This window comes from Chaetodon trifascialis, chromosome 16 (assembly GCF_039877785.1).
Source record: "Chaetodon trifascialis isolate fChaTrf1 chromosome 16, fChaTrf1.hap1, whole genome shotgun sequence".
NCBI classification, from domain to species: Eukaryota; Metazoa; Chordata; class Actinopteri; order Chaetodontiformes; family Chaetodontidae; genus Chaetodon; species Chaetodon trifascialis.
Window position 1 is genome coordinate 13,252,258 of NC_092071.1, and position 20,202 is coordinate 13,272,459.

Sequence of the window (20,202 nt, forward strand, 5' to 3'; positions counted from 1 at the left end):
CAAACGTCACAGAAATTGTCACCCATATGCAGAATTGCTGTTAGCGGCTGTAATTGCAAAGAGCAGCAGGGGGGGCTGAACTCCACCAGGTTGCAGCCTCATTGGATGACAGAGCTGTGGGCGGATCTGCGGTGACGTTGCCTATACTCGGGATTAACTTGTTTTCATGTCGCCATATCTATCACATTTTGCGCCGGATCGCCGGATCAGCCGCATATTTGAATACGAAGTGTTGGTGAGTCTCCTCAAACCTCACATGAGTCGTGTGTGTCGCGCATGAAGCCGTGGAGAGGTTACCGCGGGGTGCCTGGATGAGGAGCAGGTGTCGCACTGAGCAGACAGTGCCGATGTACTGTCACACTGATGGGGGCCGACGGCAGTAAAAACAGGAAGGTGAGTTGAGTGAAACTCCTGGATGCTCAGGTGTGATGCACGTGAGGGGAGGTGGGGGCTGTTTCCATGGCGATTATTTGGCTCCGAAGTCAGCAGGCTTACAACAACGACGCTGCCAGTCATGGGTGGCAGCGTATTTAAGTCTTCTTTAACAGCACATTGAACTCAAGTGTGATCCAGTTGCGTAGTTAATGATATGTTAGTGGTTAATTAGTATTACACTTGATGTTATGCGCAAATATTTTCTGTTGTTTTCCAAAATATCTGTAATCTTTACGCTTTTACTTTGAAGGCGAAACAGCCAGGCTTCCGGTATTGATATTTAAAAATCTATTGGCGATCGAAAACCTTGTAACACACAGCGTTCAAAAGAAGCCCTAACATTACTCAGTGTCCGACAGATGTCGCATTGATGCCAGTCATTTCTGCTGTGTGACCACAGATGCGTCCTTTAATTTGGCTCGCATGATAATAACATCCTGCATGGTTGATTGCACACATCTTGCACCACAGAGCATCAGATCTGCTGTGCAGCCCAGAGGGAGAGTCGCTCTGTGACTGACTGACTGACTGACTGACTGACTGCAGATTGGATGGAGAGCATGTATTTTCTTTGCTCGTGTTCAATCACAAATGAGAGCAAGAATGGTGAAATGGCAAGTGAAATACCTATTTGCCACTGAGCCCCACTGATGCATTTTAGGGGGTTGCACAAAGTCACCAAGATGGTGTTTTATAAACGGTATAATAAACTGTGGGTTCTCTTGGAGTAATTATTTTCACTTGTCTTTAAAAATTTTGTTAAATGAAATTTTCTTGTTCTGTTGGCAGATCATTTTGCTCACTTTAGGTCATATTTCCCCCATTTTATTGCTTTTTTTTCTTGTTTTTGAAAGATGAGTTTTTACACTTAAGCAAAGGAAAATGAATAATTCACAAAGTGTATATCATACAGAATATCTCCAGTTGCTTAAGTGGAGCTACAGAGTTGGCAGCAGCAGAGGACCTGTGTTTGAACCGAACACCTCAGCGCCTGTGTACGAAGCAATGCTCAGGCAACTTTGCCTGCTTAAATAGTGAATATGTTTGAAAGCCTCCCTTTGTCCTGCACGGCTCATACCAGCACTGTTTGCTCTTCAGTTGCTTTTAGTGGTGCACGTCCGCCTTGTTAAGGGTTGATACTTGCTCTTGCGTAAAACAGCCCCAGTGTCCATTGAACAGTCTCTGGATTAACAGTGTTTGTCAAATTTGAACTAGGAGTCACCTAAAATATGCAGAAATGCTGGTGATGCACTGTAAGATGGTAATAACTCCACAGGGCCTTAATGACCTGTACCGTAACTGCCTCTTGGTGCATCTTTCTCCCCTGTCTCCCCCACAGAGGCCTGCTGAAGGGCAGGAGGATGAGGACTTCTCATCTGGATGGCGCGGCTTCCTCTCCAGCATAGGTCTATCTATCCCAGCAGGCCTCTGTCGCCTGGCCCCACCTGCCCTGCGTCTTGGCCAGCGTAGAATGCTCCAGGGCAAGGCCCCTGACATCCCGGAGCATGTCCTGAGGTTGGCGGGAGTCGGCCCGGACAAGCTGAGAGCAGAGTGGAGCCTGCCAGGGTTCATTGCCATGTTCCTGCCTGAATTCCCCCACAAAACTGTGCCTGGGCACGAACACTTTCAGGTAGACCTCACTTCCAACATACACACCAATAATATATGAGGCTTGATATGATCAGATAAGGCATTATTTGTGCTATTCTTACCTTTCCTCCTGGCCAGTCTGATCTTTTCTCTTTGTCTTTGTGTCTCTATCTCTCCCTTTTTCACTCCACCAGGTTTTGAGTTACATCGCCAAAGGTTCATTTGGACCCATCCTGAAAGTGAAGGACAAGACTAAACAGAAAACATATGCTGTCAAAGTCAGTCTTCTGCCTTCATCTCACATTTTAAATGTGTTTATTTATTTGATCAAAGCCGTGAAAGAACAGATAGTTTATTCATTCATGAAAATTATATGTGGAAATACACTAATGATAAAAGAGACAGTCTTAGATAGGTTGGTTGGTTTAAAGTAAAAGAAATACAGAATGTTTTATGCCTTTAAATTAACTGTAGTCTTTGAAGCTTTTAATATACATACATACATACACATACATCATGTAATAAATATTTCTGTGCAGTCAAAACGCTCAGTCCTGTATGAGACATGCAGTCTTATTTCATCTCAGCATTTTTGTCATCCAACAGGTTATACCTAAATCAGAGATTCTAAGACTTGGGGTCTTGGAGCAGTCAAAAGAAGAAGTTATAGTCCAGGTGAGTACTGAGAACAGGCTTCGAAAATCATTATGAGTTTGTAAATTAGAGGAAAAAAAAGTCTTGAAAGTTTTTAAGACATTGAAATAAGCTTTTCGAAAGACTTGGTTTTGGAAACAGTAACTTAAGCATCCAAATTCATCAATCATCAGCATAAAGTGCAATTTCATTTCATGAATAATCAAAAATTTCCACGCCTGTAATTGCATTTATTTTTACTGCCAGTCTTGAATCATGTGCACAGATAACATATAACTCAAATACTTAATGTATAAAATGAAAGAGACCATAAATGCAATCTCAGTATGCAGATGATGTGCTATTACACATTGCTTATTGTATGAATGGTATCAGTATTTTTATTAGCTCTTCCAAACATGCCAATTTGGAGTCTTTGAATTTCATCAACAAGACCTGAAGTAGTCTCTAGAAGACTTCGCCCAGTGACGAAAAAGTATGGACCTCACTTTGATCGGTGGCCAAAACTGAGATTTTTCAGGTTGATCTTGGACCTTTGTTCACAGCGTCAGGTTCGCCATCCATTTGTCCATGACCTCCGGGACTGCTGGCAGACTCAGCGCCACCTCTACATTAGTGAGTCAGCCAGAGATCGGTGACCCAATCCAACCCAGATCCATTATCCAAAACCCCCTCACTCCACCTATTCTCACCTCAACACCGGACTACAATCCAACAACCCCAATGGACCATTGCCTTTGCATCCTGTATCTGCTTTGCCCACTTTTCCTCTCCTCCAGAGCAGTTACCCTTGTTTTGAAATCAGCCACTGACTCAGAAAGTGTGACCCACTTTGTTTGCTTCCCTGCCCCCTGTGTTAGCCTGGGGACCAGATGTTGAACACTGCTGCGGCAGCAAGACTCGTACAACACTCGTACTGCATCCGGAAGAGACGCCCCTGCTGGCTTAAACAGTGAATCATCACTGAATCATTAAGCCATAAATGCAGATATGGGGCTTATTTGGAGCAAATCAGGACCATATCAAGCCATCCTCCTGTATAACCTCCTTCAGGTTTTCATCTGCAGACTTATAGTCAGTCTGTACCTCTGTTGCATTGTAGCTCAGTCTGCGATATCAAAGGCAAACTTTTTCTTTCTTCTCTTGTTACTCATAGTAGCAATCAAAAAACCACCATCACCAAGTAGAGAGGGATGATCCATTATTTCAGACACACACACCTTTTCACTTCTGCACCCCAACCCACTTTACCTTTATTTGTCAAACTTGTGTGCCTCGCAGACTAAAAACAGGCAACAGTGAATCGCCTTTGGTTTGCAGAGGAAGATGTTACACTGAAGTTTTACACTGTCCTCACTTCCAGATTGCACTCCTCTTTCCTAATTTCTGTCACCAGTGTGTGTTTCCCACATCCCGCTAACCTTCATGGTCCCTCACACCTCTCCTTACATGACAGAGGCATGTTTTAATGCTGTTTCTACCCCCACAGTGTGTGACTACTGCAGCACAGGAGACCTTTACACCTACTGGCAGATGATCGGTCAGTTCACAGAGGACACTGTACGAGTGTTTGCAGCAGAGTTGGGATGTGCGCTCGGTGGGTATTCCATATCTACATTAAGAAAAATGGTTCAACCTTCTTATTTATTATACACGTTTCTCCTCAAATATCCTAATTAGATCAGAGATGTCTGTGGGAAAATTTATTGAGCTTGCTTAACTGAAAGTAATTATAAAAATAGGTCTAATTAAAATGAGATGGGCCTACAGCCACAAAGCAGTGCCATGTTTTTTTTTTTTCATTTGCAAGTGATGATTGGAAACATTTTAGTCCTCTGGTTGAGGTTTGTATTTTTGTTCTTTGCTGGTTTTTCACAGGCTTTCTTCATGACTTTGGGATCATCCACCGAGATGTGAAGGTAAGAGAAGGAGGTAATTCACAACTTTGGGACCAAAATGACAAAATAATGTATTTCTTTTTTTTTAGCAAAAATTATAGATTACATCAGTCCTACCTGCCATGTTGGCCCATCCAACATGAGATTACTGCAGATCCAGGAGCATAGATACAAAACGAAATGAAAAACATCAGTCGTAACAGAATGTATGAACATCTGCATAATTTCAGCAAACATATGTTTATACTATCTGTTTTTATCGTACTAACAATGAATTGTGTGGTTCCCAGTAAAAACCTTAGTAGATTAAATGCTTATAATTTTAAGGGTTTTTTCTGCCGGTTCAGAGTAGATCTATTCAGTTTTTTTCAGTCTGTCAACACACACATTGTTAATTACTTTTTGTTAGTCAGTCCATTGATTAATTCAGGCTACAGATCACTTTTTATGACCTTTCTTTCTTTCGTACTATTAAAATATCCAACTTTGCTACTGCTGACTACAAATATTTATTGAGAATAAGACATCCAAGGTGCAGGAAAATCTGCTATGAGATGATTTTTCGTCACATAATTAATTCAGTACATTGGTGAAAATGGATGGATGTCTAATACAGTCTTTTTGGCACTCTTTACGTAGATGGAGAATATCCTGCTGACAGACAATGGTGAGTAAAAACATGTCCCCAGCAGAGAGCAGCATAGCTCTGGTACAGCATGCAGGAGACATGGAAACTTCCAGAGAGCATTGTGACCCTGCACACTTGTCAATACACAGTAACAAACAGTACATCTGTTGGCAAACTCAGATTACGATGGGTATAATTAAATATTTGACACCAGCTGTAACTGCATCATTAGGAAGAATATGTATTTAGAGACTCATGTCATGTGTGCATAGTCATGTAGAGAAAATGGTGTGTTCCAGGACACCTCCGCTTAGCTGACTTTGGTTTGTCCCGTCGCCTGGAGAGAGGAGGAAGAGCTTTTACCATTTGTGGAACCATCCAATATATGGGTGAGAAAAATGCCACCACATCCACCTCTGTAATTAATCCTGCCAGATCACTGCTCTGCACATGATGGACATTATGTGCATTATTTTGATCTATTGTACAAGGAAGTGAACATCAGAATGTACACATATATAGCGCATCCTGCATCCGCATCATGCTCTGTCTGCTCTGCAGCCCCAGAGGTGCTGAGTGGCGGACCCTACAACCATGCAGCTGATTGGTGGTCGCTGGGAATCCTGCTTTTCTCATTGGTTACTGGGAAGGTGAGGTGTTGTTGCCAGTAGCCTCAGTATGTCTTGCATGCAACGCAGATATTACTCAGAGTTATTCCTTCAGTGACGTAGCTGATCTTAAATTGAGCAGTTAAAGGTTATTGTGTGCAATGTTTTTAGAAGCTTAGACTTTATGTCTTGCCATGTAAATGTCTAAAGTCTCGCCTTCTCTAAATTGACACACTGAATGAATTATTTCTCTTCATGTGCCTCAAATTCTACTCAGTTCCCTGTGGCTCCAGAATCAGACCACTGCAGTATGCTGAGGAAAGTGAGGAGTTTTCCTTATGAAATGCCCCTCAGCTTTAGCCCCCCACTGGCCTTGCTAATAACTGAGGTAATTACTCGTGTAAACATACATTCAAATCTACACTACATGCATGCACTAACTGCTCTATTTGGCTCATTTGATGTCACAACCTTCACACGTTTCTGTGCCCAGCTTTTGTGTAAGACTCCCTGCCGCCGCCTGAGGACCCTTGAGCGTTTCAAACGCCAAACCTTCTTCCACGGAACAACGTTTGACCTCGCCCTACTGCAGCGCCAGCCGGTGGAGGTAATGTCTGGATGGAGCCAGTTTCTTTGTTCGAGCAGTTGGAAGAAATGTTCAACATGCAAGCAAAATGATTTCTCCTCGTCACTGTGCAGGTGATTCTGGAGCTCAGAGAGAGACCCGACCGAGCCGCCAAAGCTCGACGAGGCCTCACTTTGTCCCTGCAGCCCCTCAAAGGCTTTGACTACGACTCGTTCCTCAGCCCTCCCGCCACACCGGACACACAGCTGGACGCCGGCACACAGACTCACACAGCTGCCCCACTGCCTGGCCCGGCACTCCCACTGCAGCCTCCTCAGGAAAAAGGCCCACGCAGAGAAGTGTTTGTGTGACAGACTTTGAGTTTACAGCATTGTTACTAACACACTAAAGGTAAAGGCCTAAATGTATGTATTTCTGCACACTTATTCACCCTTACACACAGGTGTGGTGAGCCTTGTAAAATGTCTTATTTAGTAAAAGCCAAATTAGCAGATTCTGATTTAATTGGATCTATAGGTTATGATGGAATGATTCATTTAATTTAATGAAAACAACACCACTTCCTCACTTGTATTGGCACATTTTATGGGGTTTTTGTGATGTACTGGACACTTTTTTCCCTTTCTTGTTACTTCTTTGCCTTTTTCCATTGAGCACCTTTTCAAGCCTAGTGTATTTGCTCAACAGTTGTGCAAGAAAGATTGCGCTATTGTCCACTACTTTCAATTTCCCTCTGACTGGTCATGGTTGCCCTCTGTTAATACATATTGTTCGACTGCTATCAAATTCACCCCACAGGGAAAAGTCATGCTGGCTGAAGACAATGCACTGAATTTCTTTCTTTTCTTTTCTTTTTTTTACAGTCAGTTAAATGTAGTTCAGTATAAATCAGACCAAACCCCTTCAACAAAATGAGTGTATTTCTGAGCTTCTGCCTTTATTCTCATGTATGATTATGAAACCCTTTTGGCAGTGTGGATGAAACTAACTCCTTGCCTCATTTTCTGAGTTGTAATGCTGTAATCTTTACTATAAAACCTGTTCTTTACCTTAATGCTGTTATATAACTTTTCCCAATCTTGACCTTTGCTTCTTACATTGTGTGGCAGCACAAACATCTCTCCTCGTGCTCTCCGCCTGCACTATGGAAAAGTCATTCATGCCAGCATCAGCACATCAGATTAGGACGCGTACACATTGGCGTCTGCTTCAGTTGAATCATTTATAATCTGCTGCTCAGGAGAGACTTGCTGGTTAGCCCAAGTCAGCCTTGATTTTGAGTCCAAGATGGCAGCCAGCTTTGCAACTCTGAGCTTCGACTGTAAGGGTTGAATGAACAACAGCATTTTTACCTCCAGGTAACATTTTGATAGATACAGAGCTTTTTCTATTGTCCAAGGCTGCCGTAACCCTAGCCAGTAGCCGCACCCTCATGCACTTACCTGTCCATCAGATTATATTATGATTTTTGCGAAGTATGCCCTGGTGTGTACCCAGAATGCCTCACGTGTCACCCTGAGCTTGCTTTTTTGTCACAAAAAATGCTTATTTATAAATTCCTCTTTCTAAAGTTTATATGAATATTTTGGATGCTATTTGATGTTATATGTTGTGTTACAATGTATTTTTGTAATTACCATGTAGCACAGATGGAATATTAAACTCTTACTATACAGCGATCTGCTGATTTGGATGTTTTTTTTCTGTGTGAGATGTGAAATGAAGTACTAAAATATTTTTCAACCTATCAGTCAGTCAACAGAAAATCAGCATTGCTTCACGTTTCCTATCAGCCATGCCACATTGTTTCTTCAGAAACATAGCATGCTTATGCTTGATTTAACTACATTTTGTACCGTGTCCAGCAGTGCTGTTTATTTTAAGTGTGTGCTGTACTTAAATATAATTTTGAGGTACTTGTACTGCACTTGAGTGTTTTCAACTTAATTTCAGAGGCAGGTATTGTACTTTATACAAACCCTGATTCATCTAATTTTACACTCACAACAGCCATTTTGCCTGCTGTGTATTTAGTATTTTACATTATGGCATTGCCATTATTTTCTTAGTAAAGGATCTAAATACTTCTTTGATCACTCACAGCACCTCTGCTTTTGCAGAATACATTTCGGTCGAGCCAAGTCTGTCGAAACAACTGAAATTGCAGTGTTTTCTCAACACACATATTTGAGAACTTCAGATGAGGAACAAAAACAGGAGGACTAAGATGATGCCATCGGTTCAATGTTTGCTGGTGCCCCTTACCATTGAAAATAAAAAGACATGAAGAAAAATGGTAAAAAGAGTAACAGTTGCATTTCATTCAGTGTTTTTCACCCATGTCTTTCTGTCATCGAAGTCATTTCCTCCATGGTGCATGGATAGTGTTCAGGGAAATGCCTGTACTCGTGGCAATTCTCTCAGGTCAAAGGAAACAGGTTCTTTTTGAACTAGCATCCATTTACATCAACAGGAAGAAGATATGTCAACACAACAGTACCCTTGAAATTTGATGGCTCACTTACTCACAAAAGGGCTGAATACAATGGCAATACAAAAACTTGTGGTTGGCCAGTACTGAATCCTGTTCCCTTCAGTAAGAGTACAGGGTCCTTGTTAATTTGAATTTCTGCCAGGAGTTATAAAAACCAAATCTGGCAGCTTGCAGCCACACCTCTCCAGGGATTTCTATCTCTTCCAAAAGTGGCCTGATATGAGTTGATTTTTTTTCTTTCATTAATCAGAGTATGTCCTTGTACAGTCACCATCACAAAAAATCTACGGATTTCTCTGTAATTTTTAATGGATTCTCTGGATTGGAGCCTGATTTGGGAAACCTGTGGGAACCAGTATAAACACCTGTCATTAGCCCACAGTTTTAAGGCTGTTTAATTAGACCTAGCACTAATCAATCAGCATTTTTAATTATATCATTACGCTGCAGGCTGGCAAAACAAAGCCATAAATTTAAAACTTTTCGCAGCTTTCCTTGTTTTCGACAAAGATGCAGCATCATACTTGCTCCATCTCAGCTGCGATGCTCTCCGGCGCATGCGCGTCAGCTATCAGCGTCGATCCGTCACATGACGCATGGCGCGAGCTCCGCCCTCGGCTCGAGGGTTTTGTAAAGGGTCACGTTGCGCTGCAGCAGTGAGACAGGAGAGTCCTTCACATCCTCACTTCGCTACCCACCTTTTTTCTCTGCACTCAGCAGCCATCAGCAGGTAAGAATGAGCCCTGGTCTGATCAATACCGCAACTTCAGACACTCTTTATGTGTGACTGACCAATAATAGATGATATTAATGATGATGAAGATGATGGGGATGTGATGCTAGGGTAATTACACGAGCCTAAGCTAACTTTATATTCCTAGCTAGTTAGCCACGAATTAACACTAACCGTTAGTGCCTGTGACTCGTGTGCCGTCGTGTACTTGAACAGAAAGATGTTAAAGTTTTAGTTTTTTTTATTTAAAGTTGCGTATTTCAGCCAATCCACAAAATAAGGCAACAGGAAGGGCGTAAAAATGGTGACCTTCAAGGATGAAAATGGACTAGAGAGGAGCCTGGTGCGTCTGCCTGCAGCTTAAATCGACACAAACTGGTATTTTTCACGTTTATTTTGGGTAAATTGTGTTAGTAATCCGGTCGGCAGTGGTGTCGGTGTCTGTCAGTGTGTATCTGTCCATGAGCACGTAGACCTTCTCTGATGGAGGAGGGGCGGGTGGAGGAGGGCTGTACTGTAATTCACACATCACATTATTGCTTTTGTACCAGCAGACTTCATCTTTTTTAATACACCAGAACACCGAATACATAACATGTTTAAGATAATGTTCGCTGTAGAGCTGAAATAATTGATTTAATTGAATTAATCAATTTTTTAAAGCAAATAAATCCCCCCAAAATCCCCTTGTTTCATCTTCTCTAATGTGAATAAGTGCCAGGTTTCTTAGTCTTCTGTGATGAGTATATTTGGGTTTTGGACTGCTGGTCAGACTAAATAAAGCAATTCAAATGTGTTTTCTTTAGCTTTGGGAAGATGAGGGGGGTATTTTTGACAATTTTCTGATGTTTTATAAATCTGACAATCAATAGATTAAGATAGAGAATGAAGATAATAGTTGCACTCCAAAATGAGAGTGTTAAAGCGCTTCAACAAACCATTATATTCACGGTTGATTCATCTTCTTCTTACTCTCCTGTTTAATCATTTGGGGTACTAAATGCCCCAAACCCAAAGGTATCCAGTTTACCACCTATAAAACCAAGAAAAAAGTCACATTTGACAGGCAGGAAGCGGTGAATTTTGTGTTTAAAAACTGACACGATTGATTTGTTGTCATTTCTTTCCATCAATTAATTCATCAATTGAGTTATCATTTCAGCTCTAGGGTATAAAATAATATATGAATGTACACCGATGAATCCACTCTCTATGGGTAATGACAACCCAAAACGTAGCCTATTCATGTTACTATGCAAAGTGAATATAAAAAAATAAAGACTTTAGCGGTGTTTAAGAGGGAAACATCATCATTTTCACCTGTGTCAATGTTTCTCTGAACTGCAATGCACGTAGCCTTGACGTCTCCCGTAGGCTCTTGTGTCAGAGAGCTGTATGGGAAACAGTGCTCCTGCTAGCACTGCTGGATCAAGGCCTGAGGACAGAAACAGCCCAAACACAGAGACGTGCATCAGTGCCAAGGCCATCAGCCCGTCTGGTAACAAAACGCACAGCATCAAGCAAGCTTTTTACTTTTGACTAGCGCTGCCCTGCAGAAGCAGCCGTTTTAAAGTTCACGCAGCTTGCAATGTAGAGAAAATATCAAGGTGGGTAAACGCCCAGGTGGTCATAATGACACAGATAACTATCAGTGTTCTCTTTGAATTTAGGTAGATTCATTGACTCCCACCTTCCCGCCCACCAAATCCCTGCTTTCATTCTTATGAATACTAGACACTATAGTATGCAAGCTTCACATACATTATATTATAGTTTAATGCTTGCAGCAACGCTTCAAAAAAAGAACCAGCTTCAGCACGACTGCTATAGATGTAGATGCATGTTCTGGATAGGAGCTGCATGCTGGGTGGGTAAGTGAGCCGATGCAGCATCAGTTTTCGCAGAGAAGGTTTAAATGACTGTTGTGGCATGAAGCACACAGTGTGAAGTCTGGACTCATTATGCTGTCCTTTCAAAAGTGAGGGTGTAAAGTCTATAAAAGCAGTCAGCTATGTTGTAGTTTTTGGTATAAATGAAGTGAATGTGATTGCTGTGCTCCGCATTGACTGATGCTTAATGGTTGTATTATTTTTCATACACTACAGTGGTCACGTTTTTGAGTGGTCCTGCATGACGCCACATAAGGGAGTTGCCTGTTGCATCTTGATGTCGCAGTGCAGAAATGATGTTTGTCTTGTTTGAAGCTGACCACTATGCAACAGTCTGGAATGAAGATCACTTTGGGACACAGAGGAGAGACATTAATCTCAGCTCTCTCCCGATCACATCTTCTGCATATTTTGTCCTGTTTAGACTGCCTCTTTTTAATGGGAAGGATTCCAAACTGGTCTTTTTTCAATGGCCACTCTAAAAATATGCTGCCTGTCATCAGGAAGTGCGTTGATGATTGAGTGATGTCCTTCACCAGAAGCTAACCTCTGCACACTCTACGACGCTATCTGGAAGATAAGCCTTGTGGTTGTAGATAAGAGCATCAGAAGTTTGCTACTTCAAATCATGTCAAAGTGATATTTTTGCAGGGGAGTGCATTTTTGCACATAAAAGAGATGATTCTTGAAGCATGCCTTTCAGTATTTCTAATGCTGAAGTGTCCCCAAGCAAACAGAAACACACATTCGTTCCTTTATTTCCCCTGAAAACATCATTGTTTATTTCACGTGAGATGGGGTAGCTCCACTGTGAAGCATTGTGGGAAACCCAGGACTTAAACCCAACCTGTCACTCATCCAGAAGTTTGCTATTCATTCGAACATGTAATCATTACATACAGTAACATCAGGCTTGTGCGCTTGGAATGACTAAATGTGTCAGAAGAGCTTAGTGCTGAAGTGTGAAGCCTCTTCAGTCGCGTTTGTTCTGGTCCTTCGAGGCCTTTGACTCCGCGATCAGTCTGGCTGAATAATGAATGTAATATGACAATGATCCTCCATTTTGGCAACAAAATGGAGTCGACCATTTTGGTGCCAGGCCTTTCAAAGCTGTTGCCATCTTGAAGTGGCTACTTGTAATGAAGGATAGCTTATTTTTAGTGTGCAGGACTTAAAAAACTTTGTTTTTTGTGTTTTCTATGAAGCAATGAAGCTTCTCTTCGTTGACCACTTGAGTAGATAAACCAATCAATCAATCAATTAGTTGTTGAAGCCAGCTTACCAGTTTGATTAAAGGAGAAAAACTCTCACTTGTCACTTGATTGGATCTTCTGTGTGGTTCCCACTAACAATTGACCATAATAGATTCTCTTATTTTAGTTTTATCACATCTGTGGTGGTGCTAGGGCCTGCAGCAGGTGGCAATTATTGAGTGTGCAGCACAAACTGGAGCTTCATGTTCTTAAGTTCCCTATGGATGGAGAGCATTTCCTGGAGACACATAAGCAGCCGATACTAAAATAGAAAGCACTAATATTAGTGTCTTCTGGGTACAAGAATAACTGTTGTGACCGGAAATTCAGTGACAAAGAGTTGTCTTCTGCTTTGTGTCTTCTATAATTCTCACATGAAATAATCAGGCTGTAGATACTGAGTCCAAATTGGGATGTGAGTTAGACCGGGTGGCGCACACACCTGGCTGTCACCTGATATGTCAGTGTTGCTGCAACAATATTACCAGTAGTGACAAATGCAACCTCTCCTCTGCCCAGTAAAGGGCACAGTATTGAGACTACTGTCTGAGGAGGTAGAGGTGCTTCTTCTATGGTGGATTTGACCCTGGCTGATTGTTGAATGCTGGTGCACAAGAATGTGTCAAAAACAATACATTTGCATATTATTACTATTTTAAACAGCTGAAATATTTTTGGTTGCACACCAAATGATAAAATGTGTATGTTTTTAACAGTGTGTGTGCTGAATGGTGTTTTGCTACCAAACGTGCTGCAGGCTGAGCATATGTCAGAGGCAGGTCACACGCACACAGCAGGGCATTGTCCTTCAAGGTTCACTTTTTACACCCGAGGCAGCATAAAAGATATGTGATCAGAAGCATTTCCTGTTGTTTTAGAAAGCTTTTAAAAAGCTCATGTTTAGTAACTTTCCTTTGTCTTTGATTGAACATTGCATGAAATTTGGATTTCACAACAAATGATTTTGCAATGATTTTTCTCAGCAGAAAAGCAACCACACTGGATCCGACGTCATTGAAAATGTATTGTTGAAGCACGCAGGCACTTCACAAAAGATAGGAGGTATTTGCTGAGCATGAGTTTTGTCTGGATAACAGTGGAGCAAGGCTGTGTGCACACAAACATACTGAAGTCCCACACATCATGCCTGTACCCTTTTGCCGGCCTTTATCAACTGTAAATACCCTCTCTTATTCAACGGAGAGGTCTGCACGCAGTTTATACTCCTGGGCTAACTATTCCCCTTAGGGGATGTTTTGTACCCTGCAGGCCTGGCCACTTTAATTTTACCCGTATATAGAATTTAACTGTGAGCGCTGAGCTGTGCTTGACATTTGTGTTGTGGTAGCTGCACGCTGTTTTCATGGAGAGGCCTGTGTGTGCGCTCTAACAGTTGTTATCTCATAGGTTTAAGCTGAGGATTAACACAGAGGATATAGGGTATGTCAGGCAGTGTCCTACCACAGTTGGGAATCCAGTTGTCCTGTGAGTTTACTCGTTACATGAGGCAGTTGATGTGCTTTATATAATAAATTAGTATTTATTCTATCAAATCATTTGCATTCAGTGTGGCTGAACACTTATAGTAATCTCTCTTTCCTGTGCTGCATACCCTCTATACACAGTTTACTAGAGCTAACCTCTGTATTTGTTACTAGAGGAGTAGCTTCCACCCATCAAACAGGTTCATCTATAGCCGATCCAATATTGTGACGCATGTTGGGGTACTTGTTGAACAAAGCTATATAGCCAACGACTTTGCTCTATGGGAGCAGCATGGCAATTGGTGCAGTCGAGCAGAAAGGGAAGGCACAGCTTGTTCCCGAGCGTTAGTGGGAGTGATGCATTTTAGGGATGTGTGAAAATGGGAATTGACAAATCCGAACGCATCCAATAGCAGATGAAGCTTTTAGTCAGAAGGCAGTGGCATGCTTCAGTGGACACAGTGGGAGGTTTGAAAGCCACTGGATGGGGTGATAAAAATGTGGAAACAAGCCTTGTTTTAGTCAGGGTTGAGAATTAAAAGCCAAGTATACGTGCAGTGCACAAAGAGTGATCTAATGACATTAGCGGAAAACAGGAGAAGTGTTGCTGAGGAGAGAGAAACGAGCCGTGCTGCATCCAGTCCTGCAGCTATAATGAGGACTGGCAGCACAGTATATAGGAGCCCTGTTACATAATTGCTCTCTCTCTCTCTGTCTTCAGTGTTTCAGATGGGTTGGGTTGGGGAGGGCTTACGTAACTGCTTCTGCTCATTCACAGGAATAGGCAACAAAATAATCTGGTTTGAACGTGCGTGTGCATGTTAGCATGCCGATCCTTTGAGTTAACACAGTCATATTCAATCCCAGATGCTATCAGTGTCAGTGATAAAACTTTGTTTGCCTTCTAGATGACAGTCACACAATGGCCTATTTAATTGAAGCAGGGAGCATATCTTCTGTACACAGTAGTCATTGGTTTCATCACATCTCTCACGCACAAGCTGGCTCCTTGGATGGGTCTTTAAGTGCCATCTTGGAGGAGTTTTGCAATTTTCACCCATCCTCTTGCCCTCACTGAGAAGAGCTTCATGCTGCAGCAAGGTAGCCATGTTGTAGACAATAGAGAGACAAAAAAAATGGGGCCGGTGCTGGGCAGTCGTCCAGGTCGCCATACCGTGAAACAATGTGACCTCTCCATGGCGCTCTCTCTCTCTCTCTCTCTCTCTCTCTCTCTCTCTCTCTCTCCCTCTCCCTCTCCCTCCCCTCCCTCCCTCAGCCACCATGACTCACCAGTACCCTGCACTGACTCCTGAGCAGAAGAAGGAGCTGCAGGACATCGCTGAAAGGATAGTAGCTCCAGGAAAAGGCATCCTCGCAGCCGATGAGTCCACTGGTATGCATGTGTCACGTCATTAATGTCTGTCCCGTAAAGTTCTACACGGTGATCAGTCATCATAAAATCATCAGTACTTTGTATATCCTTAGAACCCTTATCATCACTTTGCACCACACTTTCTATACTTTCATTCATACATTCACAGATATCAATAAGTCACTGTGAAGTGAGATTGATGAGTCAAATCATTTAGGTCAATATTACTCTATTGCAATTCAACTTCTGTTGATTGTGTTCAACTGCATTTTATGCACTCATGCATGTGATTGCTTGTTTAGCTTAATTTGAGTCAAGCATGAATAGCTGTGTGTGACGTCTACAGGCAGCATGGCGAAACGTTTGAACCCCATTGGGGTTGAGAACACAGAGGAGAACAGGCGTCGCTACCGCCAGCTGCTCTTCACAGCTGACCAGCGGATTGACAGCTGTATCGGAGGAGTCATCTTCTTCCACGAAACCCTCTACCAGAGCACAGACGATGGCACTTGCTTCGCCAAGCTCATCAAAGACCGCGGCATTGTCGTCGGCATCAAGGTATACAACGCTCAGTGTTGTAGTGAACCACTCTGTCATACTTCACATAGTTTCATGTGGCCTTAAAGTCAGTTTAAATTAGTTTCTTAATTGAATAAGACAAAATGCTGATTTTTTTCCTCTACTTCTAACATTATTTTGTAGCTATTAGCTGTTTTTCTTACATGATTTGTCATCCTCATCCTCAGTCTCCTAAACTCGAGTCTGTTAAGCTCAGCCTTATTTGGTGGCTGTTTGCTCTGGCTCTGAATGAATCCACAAACACAGTGTTGATATTATAGTGCAGCGAAGTATTTCAGTTCAGGAGACAAAAATGCAGTCATCATTGGTAAACTGGTAAAACTTGAAAGTCTCCTGCACTGTGTGTGGAAACACAGACTTGCTGTCAGCATGTTTAAATATACACAGAGCCACCCATAACAGCAGATGAGGTTGAGAGGAGAAACTGGGTGAAAGAGCCCTCAGGACGAATTTTCTGGAAGGTTGTGTTTAGTTGAAATTAATTGGACTTTTTAATCAGATGCTCAGGAGAATATAGAAAAAATGTCACTTTATATTAGCAAAATTGGTGCACTTGAGAATTAGAAGGATGTTTAAGTGTAATATGTAAACAATTTGTGCTCCCATCTTTACAGGTGGACAAAGGTGTTGTGCCCCTCGCTGGAACAAATGGAGAGACCACCACTCAGGGTAAGAGGCATGAAGAACACACTCTCAGAACCTCACAAATTACAAAACCCCTGCTGTGTTTATGATGGATGTTCGTGTGTGTGTGCTGGATTGTAGGTCTGGATGGGCTGTCCGAGCGCTGCGCACAGTACAAGAAGGACGGCGCAGACTTCGCCAAGTGGCGCTGTGTGCTGAAGATCAGCGACACCACACCGTCTGAGCTGGCCATCTTTGAGAATGCCAATGTTCTGGCACGGTATGCTAGCATCTGCCAGCAGGTTGGTGATCCTCAGTTTTTGATCAAATTTTGGGATTTGAAGAGGACACTATTGGGCATTATATCAAATTTATATATCTATAAGAATATGAGAGTTTGCCTTTAACGTGTACCTTATAATGTCTCCTAGAATGGTATTGTTCCTATTGTGGAGCCTGAGATCCTTCCTGATGGAGATCATGACTTGAAGCGTTGCCAGTACGTCACTGAGAAGGTGAATTTACTTACTTACTTACTTTACTTACAATGCATAACACAAGCTGCTGTTCATATCCTGTAAAGAGTGTGTTTTACTACATATTAGTGACAATACTCTCACAGTCTTTTGACATACACACGTCTCTCTCCTGCTGCTAGGTCCTAGCTGCAGTGTACAAGGCTCTGTCAGACCACCATGTCTACCTGGAGGGCACACTGCTGAAGCCCAACATGGTCACAGCTGGACACTCCTGCCCTACCAAGTACAGCAGCGAGGAAATTGCCATGGCTACCGTCACCGCCCTGCGCCGCACTGTGCCTCCTGCCGTCACAGGTCACATTTAAAAAACAGAACTTACTTGTGCAGGATCCTAAAGATATCTGTGTGCTGTACCAAGAATATGTAAACTATTGTGGTTTATGTAATTCCACATCATTCCTTATAGAATTTCATGTTGATTTCAGGTGAAATAGAGACTTTCAGTTAGGATTGAGTTTGTTGTATTAAGTTTGAAAACACTTCTGTATAAGTTGAATTATATATTTGCTTATAGACCTTACTGACTGACCTGCTGTGCTCTGACTCTAGGGTGTGTTGGCTTTTAAATTGGGATTAATGATTCAGAAGTATACCAAAGAAAGACAGATAATTTCCATTCATGGAGCTGAAATGCTTAAATGTTCTATGAAAGCAGGTTTGAGCAGATAAATAACATGCATATGTGCTTGTTTCTGTCCCAGGAGTGACATTCTTGTCAGGTGGCCAGTCTGAGGAAGAAGCCAGCGTGAACCTTAATGCCATTAACAACTGCCCGCTCGCCAAGCCCTGGGCCCTGACTTTCTCCTACGGCCGCGCCCTGCAGGCCTCCGCCCTGGGAGCATGGAGAGGAGAGCTGAACAACGAGAAGGCCGCCACCGAGGAGTTCATCAAACGTGCTGAGGTCAGACAAAACGTGAATGGACGTCAGCCACGTCCTGGAGAGTAAAATGAAACTGAAACTCCCTTATTGTTGTAGTATTGTTAATTCAACTTTTTGTTTTGTCCCTTCTTCAGGCAAATGGTCTGGCTGCACTCGGCAAGTACCAGTCTTCTGGAAGTGCTGGCGCTGCTTCAAAGTCCCTCTATGTGGCTAATCACGCCTATTAAACATCAAACTACCACATTCAGCTGTGGTCTCATTGTAGTCTTATATCTGCTCTGCTATCCCCGATCACTCCTCCATCATTCACAGGCCTGCGCTGTCTACTGTACTTTAGAGTTGTCAGAGTTATTAAAATTCTATTCTTAGATATATTTAAAAACATAATGTGAAACTACAATACTAAAGGGAACAGGCTTGTTTTTTTTTGTATTCAATCAGATGAATCAAACCCATTTAGAGACAATTTATGACTGAAGTGGAAAACTATTTTATGTGCGTATAACAAGTATTAGGCTCTGAGACAGGAAGTTAGAGGCTGCTAAATTTTAACAGTATATCCAGATAATGAGTCAGTTTTCAGTTCAAGCCTTGTCTTAACTGCACTTGTTTCGACACCCAGTGCTTTCTCCCTTTCGTCCCCACAGTGGAAATCTTGAGTCACTCTCAAGCAGGCCAGATCAGCATGTGTGTGTCGGTGTTTCGCTTCTGTCAGAACGCTGTGTTGGCTCATCATCAATATACTATATTAACATCCTCCCTGACAGCGAGACCAACCGATTATAAGTGGCATCAGCATGTCCGTTAAGGGACCAGATGACAAGAGTTTTCAAATTGAGTTGATCTTATGAGCGACTGTTTAAATGTGTGGAGGGCTGGTTTTGCTTTAGACAGCTCCAGCAGAGGTCAGTAGACCACTCGGTAACAAACCACAACACACCAGTTTTCATCCTAATGATTCGTCCTAACCTTTCTGTTCACGCGCTTCTAATCACCACTAATCAGAGAAACATCTTGTGTGTCTATTCTCAGTATAACATTAGCTTTAAATTACATACAATAATTAATGTATTCAGTTGTGCGAAGATGTCGATATTATGTGATGCTTGTGTGTCATCCCCCTTCTGATTCCCCCAGCATACCCCACGGGAAGAGGAGATGTTTTCTCCTCAAGTACCCACACTTTGGACCAATACGTGGGGTTAGCGGTGGGGGAAACAGTCACTGCTGTGTTGGAATACTGTGATGTTTGTGATGTTAATATTGTTCTTGAAGCACTTGGTGTGTCCAATAGTGGAGAAAAATAAAACAAACATTAAAAACTAGCAGAGATCTCTTTGTGTGACATTACTGTTGCTGTTCTTACAGTGTCTGACCCAATGATTTCTCTTTTGAGGCTGTTTCTTTCTTCATTCCTGGCACTTGGACAGTCATGCAATATCCCTTTTGCATCACATTATATAGTGTTGTAAGATTAGCTCTTTCCCCACTTCCTATTAACCCAAATTTGCTTCCGGTTAGTTAAATATTGCCTTTACAACCATCACTGCAGTATATTTGTGAATACAATCTAACATGAGACTCAGAATAAATTATCACAGTTGACAGATGATGATATTATTATAAGATGACGTTATTGCTCTAGTAATAAGATATATGAAAACTATTCTGAATAATTTCTGTCTGCTATATGTTGTAAAATACCATTACAATTGATATGATCTGTAATAAAAATGTATATGCTAAGGTAGCAAAACTCAGATTCCTGGATTGGAATGTGCTATGATACACACAAATTAATTTAAAGGCTGCCATATGGGATAAAAACGAGTGGCTCGTTATCAGGCCACTACAGAGCGTGATGAGGAGCTGATCATTTGAATCAGTTGTGGTGGAGGAGGGAAACATTTAAATATGCAGGGCAGTGGGGCCCGAGGACCAGAATTGAGAAACACT

At 42.1% G+C, this 20,202-nt stretch overlaps 2 protein-coding genes across 3 annotated transcripts; both read left to right on the forward strand.

The window, feature by feature from the left end:
- Positions 1-247: 247 nt before the first annotated feature.
- Positions 248-8,077, forward strand: rskrb (ribosomal protein S6 kinase related b). Its single transcript, XM_070983846.1, has 13 exons — positions 248-393; positions 1,775-2,065; positions 2,220-2,303; positions 2,632-2,700; positions 3,225-3,294; positions 4,169-4,276; positions 4,558-4,598; positions 5,217-5,244; positions 5,505-5,594; positions 5,767-5,855; positions 6,091-6,201; positions 6,307-6,420; positions 6,513-8,077. Exons 1-13 carry the CDS (start codon positions 364-366, stop codon positions 6,747-6,749), a joined length of 1,362 nt encoding a protein of 453 aa, XP_070839947.1. The 5' UTR covers positions 248-363; the 3' UTR covers positions 6,750-8,077.
- Positions 8,078-9,483: 1,406 nt separating this feature from the next.
- Positions 9,484-19,571, forward strand: aldocb (aldolase C, fructose-bisphosphate, b). 2 transcript variants are annotated; one of them, XM_070982399.1, is made up of 10 exons: positions 9,553-9,623; positions 10,983-11,124; positions 15,529-15,645; positions 15,971-16,182; positions 16,818-16,872; positions 16,969-17,129; positions 17,259-17,342; positions 17,486-17,660; positions 18,068-18,267; positions 18,381-19,571. In XM_070982399.1, the coding sequence occupies exons 2-10, from the start codon at positions 11,022-11,024 to the stop codon at positions 18,471-18,473; spliced, it is 1,200 nt and encodes a 399-aa protein (XP_070838500.1). In that variant the 5' UTR covers positions 9,553-9,623; positions 10,983-11,021; the 3' UTR covers positions 18,474-19,571. The 2 variants fall into 2 exon arrangements, with proteins under 2 accessions (XP_070838501.1, XP_070838500.1); XM_070982400.1 differs by lacking the exon at positions 10,983-11,124 and having other exon boundaries at positions 9,484-9,623.
- The last annotated feature ends 631 nt before the right edge of the window (positions 19,572-20,202 follow it).